The 7,500-nt window shown below is 36.7% G+C and overlaps 1 protein-coding gene across 1 annotated transcript in view; it reads right to left on the bottom strand.

Annotated features, from left to right (window-relative positions):
* Window positions 1-7,500, bottom strand: part of LOC123518710 — a 47,462-nt gene that overhangs the window by 32,024 nt on the left and 7,938 nt on the right. The window contains 1 exon segment of the mRNA XM_045279711.1: window positions 1,270-1,557. Within this exon segment, the coding sequence (XP_045135646.1) occupies window positions 1,270-1,557 (288 nt within the window).

Below are 7,500 nucleotides of genomic sequence, written 5' to 3'. Positions count from 1 at the left end.
TTTGTTGTTGTTGTAGTTATTGATGTGTTTAGAATTCTCTGTCTATTCTTCCTTTTCATCTTTTGGTTGTTATGTTGTTGTTCTATAGCTGCTTTTCTTGTTATTGTTTTTGTTTTTTCTTGTTCTTCTCCTCCTCTTGCTCCTCCATCTGTCTCTTCATCGTTCTCCAAGTACTAGTATCAAGGATTATCGCCTTGTATAAGCCCTCTACACTTATTTTTGTCCATATCACCTCTACAGTCTCACATCCCATAGCACACCTTACCCTGCCTCCACAACCCACAGCCACGTCACTTCAGTCTTATCGTTTTTATAACCCTGTTCTCACTTCAGCTCAACACCATCCCTACTAAATGGGCCATAAAACCCAAACCTCATTGAAACTAACTTTCTTTTGATTAATCTTCCCCATTACTTTAGGGTTTTCACTCCCAGCCTCGGTGTTGCTACCGAATCATCCTACATACTTTTTTTTTTGCCCTCATAGTTCTTTCCTTGACATTCACAGTTCTCTCTCAACCTTCATAATCCTTTCCGAGCTACCCAAAGTTCTGTCCAGCCCCTCACAGTTATGATTTAATCCTCAATACTCTCATTCACATCATATTCAATAAATTGCTTTCATAGTCTCATTCTCCAAGTTCACGTTTTAGCAAGTCCCATTCGTGCTCACTCTCTTCCAACTCAGGAACTCTCTGCATGGTTGTCTCTCTCTTTACCTTCCATTTACATTATCTGTTTTATGAGGAGTTGTAAGACGCCTTCAGAAATGCATTAGCTATGGCCATAGTGTTAACTTTTCTACACTTTTTTTGTGCGTGTGAGAAAGCGGCAACATAACATTTTTTTCAGTTTGTAATGAAAAATAAAACTTTTTCGCCTAATATAGTAATAAAATTTATCCTGACCAAGTCATGATACAGTAGAAATCACTTTTAAAATATTCACATCTCCTTTTTTATGCAACACAAGCGGCGCCATATAACCACGTTTCGCAAGGTACTCTAATCCATTAGTTAGCCAATCCAAAACAAGTTCTCAAATGCCCACATTTATGAAGGTGAATTCATTCGAATCAGTTGTCAATCACAAACAAATCATGCATCGCTTTTACTTTCAAAACTCTCCTTGGAAAAACAATGAAAGGAAAAATAAGGCACATCTCCCTTTCATACCAAATAAGCAGCGCCTTGCGACCTGATTCTGATGGTGAATCAAACCTGCTGTCACTCACTCCCCATAAACAGTCTCTCTCTCAGCTTTACTCACGGGGTCAAAGAAGCTCCGGTCCTGAGAAGTGATGATGAAGACATTGGTGGCTTTCTTACACTCCTTGGGCCCCGCCTCCGCCACTTGGTCGAAGTACTCCAGCTGGATCACTCCGTTCGATTTGTCTCCCGCCTTGCTGTCTTCCTTCTCATAATAATAGAGGCGCCCCTTGGACAGCACACAGTACCGACGCTTCCACTGGGCGATGTATGGGAAACTGCGGCCGCTCAGCTTGGTCAGGAAGCCCGCTTTGTCCGCCTCCTTGTGCTGGTTTGCCCCAGGGATATCCTGTGAAAGAACAGCATCGGGTGAGGTTTATGGAGGTGTGTGTGTGTGTGTGTGTGTGTGTGTGTGTGTGTGTGTGTGTGTGTGTGTGTGTGTGTGTGTGTGTGTGTGTGTGTGTGTGTGTGTGTGTGTGTGTGTGTGTGTGTGTGTGTGTGTGTGTGTGTTTTACCTTTCTGTCCATTTGTGTCTGCCTATCTGTTTGTATTTATTTGCCTGTCTGTCTGTTTATATATGCAGCTGTGTAGTACTGTCTGTTTGTATGTCTGTCTGTCAACAATATGCAGTGTTCAACATTTTTTAATAAGTGTAATTCAGAGATTATCTTTTATTTTTAAAAGATACCGTAAGGTTCATTGGCACCTTCATTGTCTTAGTCTTCAGTTACAATGTGGTGTTACTTATTGTTTTTATATTCATAAGCAAAGTGTTTGATTTCGTTAAACAGTATGTAATGATGAACTCAGCTGATGGATAAACGCTATCAAATGCAGAATAAACAATAACAACTACTACTACTACTACTACTGCTACTACTACTACTACTACTACTACTACTACTACTACTACTACTACTACTACTACTACTACTACTAACAAAAATAACAATAATAATAATAATAATGATAATAATGATAATAATGATATCAATAATAATAATGATAATAATAATAATAATAATAATAATAATAATAATAATAATAATGTTAATAATAATAATCATTTCTAATAATAATAATGATAATAATAGTAATAATAATAGTAATAATAGTAGTAGTAGTAATAGTAATAATAATGATAATGATAATAATACTAACAGTACTATTGCTACTATTACTGTCATTATTACTACAAAGAACCCTTCCTACGCTTTCCCACCGCTTTTAAATATTTTCCTCTCTTCTTCATTTTCTCTGGAGTTGGGAGAGGAAATGACGTGTCTTCTGGAAGTAATTAGATGAATAAGAAAGCGTGTAAACAAGTATGAACAAATCTTTATCAAATGACATACTTGCATCACGTTGACCACACATTACTGGGAAGTCTTGCTGTATCCAAGAAAAGTAAACGAGCTATTAATTTTTTCCTTTCTTTCTTTGGGTCTATACAATGAGTGTTGCTAGTAGGGTTATGAAGGGGCGTGACCTCAAGCCCTGTAAGTCATCCTGAAGGGGTCTTGCAACTGAAGGGTCGGATAAGAAATTACGTTGAAGCTCTTCGTCTGCCAACACTTCTATTCTCTCACTGCGTTCTATTTTTTCTTTAGTTATTTTCTCCCTTTTTTACGGAACTATGGAAGTTATTAATTTTTTTTTCTTTTTATTCGTTTCTCTTACTCAACCTTACTCGTCTTTTTTTTCCTTTTCTGACTTCTGTCTTACCGTGTTTCTTTTTTATCTATCTTTATGTATTTCTGTCTATCTATATTTATCAATCAACCTCTCTCTCTCTCTCTCTCTCTCTCTCTCTCTCTCTCTCTCTCTCTCTCTCTCTCTCTCTCTCTCTCTCTCTCTCTCTCTCTCTCTCTCTCTCTATATATATATATATATATATATATATATATATATATATATATATATATATATATATATATATATATATATATATATATATATATATATATATATATATATATATATATATATATATATATATATATATATATATATATATATATATATATATATATATATATATATATATATATATATATATATATATATATATATATATATATATATATATATCCATCTATTTATCTGGCTACCTATCTGTCTTTTTTGTATATCCTTCTTGCTTGCTTTCTCCTCTCATTAACAGTGTTCTTTCTCTACTACATTCGATGCCATATGATCTCATTGTGTGTCACTGTTCCCGCTGAATCTCCATATCATTTCGTAGTGATCAAAGACGCAATGAAAATCAGGCTACAGGAAAAAAAACTCATGTTTATAATTTTTTAAATTTCTCTCTTTTTCGTTTTATTCCCTCGTTTTCATTGTCCTTCCCTGATAGTTTTTTTTTTACTTAATTTATTTTAATGGCAGTTCTACCGCTATTTGCACGCTAACTGCATTTGTGATCTTATCTGCATGCCTCCCAACCTCCCGCGGCCTCCTCCACAGGACTTTCTTCTTTCTCTCACCCCTATTCTGTCCACCCCGCTAACGCAAAGAGTTAATAACCAGTACTCTCAATCACTCGTCCCTTTTCCTAGTAAACTCTGGAACTCCCTGCCCTCTTCTGTATTTCCATCTGGTTATAACTTGCTCATTTAAGAGGGGAAATTTCAAGACATTTATCCCATTCTTTTGTGGTTAATTTTCTTGACCCTGTTCGGGGACTGGTATCTCAGTGGATCTCTTTGACTGTTTTTGGTCAGTTTTTCCTACTAACATAACAAGAAAAGCAGCAGCAACAGCAGTATTACTACTACCACTACTACTACAACTACTACTACTGCTGCTACTACTACTACTACTACTACTACTACTACTACTACTACTACTACTACTACTACTACTACTAGTAGTAGTAGTAGTAGAAGTAGTAGTAATAATAGCAGTAGTAGTTTATAAGTTCAAAGTTCATCAGTTCATACCTTTATTGCCAAACATTTAGAATTACATTGAATTCATAATTACCTACATTTTATTAGGCAGTTGTAGAAGTAAAAGTAATAGTAGTAGTAGTAGTAGTAGTAGTAGTAGTAGTAGTAGTAGTAGTAGCAGCAGCACTACTAGCAGTAGTAGTAGTAGTAATAAAACGCTTTCTTAAACCTTTGACACCTATCTTACTTCACACTCCGCCACCAATACTCCCTCATACACACACACACACACACACACACACACACACACACACACACACACACACACACACACACACTGATGTAAGTCAAACACTCCGTCTCAGACACACGGACTGTAAATGCTTATCAAACACTCAAACTAGACACTTCCAGTTATTCCCCCATTTCTCTCTCTCTCTCTCTCTCTCTCTCTCTCTCTCTCTCTCTCTCTCTCTCTCTCTCTCTCTCTCTCTCTCTCTCTCTCTCTCTCTCTCTCTCTCAAGCCTGCAACAGTCGTGGCTATGACAAGATAAACGAAACTAGTAGTACACACACACACACACACACACACACACACACACACACACACACACACACACACACACACACACACACACACACACACAGAGAGAGAGAGAGAGAGAGAGAGAGAGAGAGAGAGAGAGAGAGAGAGAGAGAGAGGCTATGACTCATGTTTATCAAAGCTAGCAAACTGTCTTGCAAGCATTACTGTTTGAAGATGAAAGTTTATGAGTCATGGTGATTTGCTTAAGGAAGAGGAAGAGGAGGGAAAATTATATGACGACGACCGAATAAAATCATTGTTAAATCAGAGTTAGAGAGAGAGAGAGAGAGAGAGAGAGAGAGAGAGAGAGAGAGAGAGAGAGAGAGAGAGAGAGAGGCCAATTATACATCAATAATAGTCTAAAACCCATCAAAATACACACACACACACACACACACACACACACACACACACACACACACACACACACACACACACACACACACACACACACACACACACACATATTCATTAAACAATTTTCCGCACCGCTGTCTTGTATTCCTTTCTCAATACGACTATTGTCCTCCTCCTCCTCCTCCTCCTCCTCCTCCTCCTCCTCCTCCTCCTCCTCCTCCTCCTCCTCCTCCTCCTCCTCCTCCTCCTCCTTTTATTATGTTCCATTTACTTTTAAGAATTCTCTCCTTATCTTTACATAGAAACGTACGATATAGTATAGAGAGAGAGAGAGAGAGAGAGAGAGAGGAAAGAAATTTGACTCCTCCTCTTCCTCCTCCTCCTCCTTTTTTTCAAATTTCTTTTCTTTTTTTATCTATTTAAAAAAAATAATGATTAGGGTTCTTTCCTTATTATTATTCTGAATGTAGGAAATATGTAAGCACAGTTTCTATATTAGTTGTAGTAGTAGCAGCAGCAGTAGCAGTAATAGTAGCAGTAGTAGCAGTAGTAGTAGTAATAATAATAGCAGTAGTAGTGTGTTAATCCCTTCAGTATCATGACGCGTTTCCATATTTACTCTGTTTACTATTTGGTGGTTTTATACAGCTTCAGAAACTCATGTGGGGGATTAGAATAGTGAAGACTGTAGCCATTAATCTTCTGACCTCCATAGACCCTTCCTAATGTCAATAAAACGGTTCTCTCTCTCTCTCTCTCTCTCTCTCTCTCTCTCTCTCTCTCTATAACTGATATAATTGTGACTCGTGAGAATAAGAACCTGCTGATGTTTTGTTTGCATTATATACGAGTGAAAAGGAATAAGAAAAAAGAAGGATGATCAAGCTATTTGAGTCTTATTTTTTTTCGATCAGGAGTTTCATGAACATCACAATGACAATATGTATATTTTCGCAAGTTACGTAATTTGTCGTCTTTTTAATTACGGAACTTGCGAGAATATACATATTGTCATTGTGATGTTCATGAAACTTCTGATCGTAAAGATAAATCATTAAACAATTTTTATGTAAAAATCTAAAGCCTTCACAAAATACGCAATTTCGATGTGTTATTTATGAAATGAATAACTTTTACTGTTCTTATTTGTTCATATGCCAGACAACAATAACTATAAAAGGAATGTTTTTGTAGGGTAGATGTTTTAGTTTCTCACAGATACGAATCTATTTGTTAATATTTATTTTTTCCTTTGACAATGTAGAATTTTTTTAATGCTCTCTTTTGAATCACGAAAACAACCCTGTGAACGTTAAGAACTCTCATAAGAATATTGTAATAAGTCGAGGAAAAATATTGATACTTTTTGTAAACAAGGTGCTTGAAGGGTTGTATCATGTTGGTAAGGGTCAGAGAATGACACTTTCAAGACCAAAAAAGTAAAAGCAATTGCAATGTGTGGTTTTGCTTAAATCATACCCTATCTTGAAACTTTTTTTTTTTCATTATGCAGCCATTTTTAAACACTATACGGGTTATACATGAGAAAATCTAACCTTTTCATCACTTTACAAGATCGTATAGTCTTTTTTTTCTGTAGTTACTTGTTGCATACTGCGTTACACGTTATTCTAGCATCAGTGAAGAGTGCCTGGTGACGATGCTGACTGCTGCTTTCCTTGTGGGTTTGGTATGTGTGTGTTACATGTATGAAAGTAAAGAGTGCCTGATGGATGGCATGCTTCCTTCTGACCTCCATGACCTATGTTGACTCTGCCTGATCTTTAGTGTGTGTGGAAAGGAGGGAATAAGAGAGAGAGAGACAGACAGACAGACAGACAGACAGACAGACAGACAGACAGAGTGAGTGTGGGGATGAAATTTTCTATATTACATGTCTTAATTTCTACATTGTCTTCTTATTTTCTAGTCCATGTTCTTCTTCATTTTTTATTCTTTTTATTTCTTGTTCTTTTTAACGTCTGTGTTTCATGATAAAAGTTTTTTTTCATTTCTTTTCGTTAGGTGAAAACTGTCAAAAAGTCTCTTGAAGTAAATAGCTATATAATTGTTGCTATATTCAACTACAACTTTTTTTTTTTTCATCAACAGCGTCAAGTTGACATTTTGAAAAACCCAAAAGAATTCAACTGGAAAAAAAAAAAAAGAATATTCAGGTCACAAATCCCCAGTAGAGCGTGGCGAGAACAGAAGCGTATAAACATGTGTTCTTGCATAACGTCATATTATACGGTGGTACCTTTGTGGCTACGCGTCAGTTGTGTCGAAGCGAGACTGGTAAGGCAGCTGAACCGGTGCATAGGTGAAGAGTGACAGATAGGTAGCTGCGGCTGCTACCGGGACACTTAGGTAATATAAATAGCTACTTGTATATCACCACCGCCACACACACACACACACACACACACACACACACACACACACACACACACAC

This window comes from Portunus trituberculatus, chromosome 44 (assembly GCF_017591435.1).
Source record: "Portunus trituberculatus isolate SZX2019 chromosome 44, ASM1759143v1, whole genome shotgun sequence".
Taxonomy (NCBI): domain Eukaryota; kingdom Metazoa; phylum Arthropoda; class Malacostraca; order Decapoda; family Portunidae; genus Portunus; species Portunus trituberculatus.
This window is presented reverse-complemented; position numbering and strand designations above follow the sequence as displayed.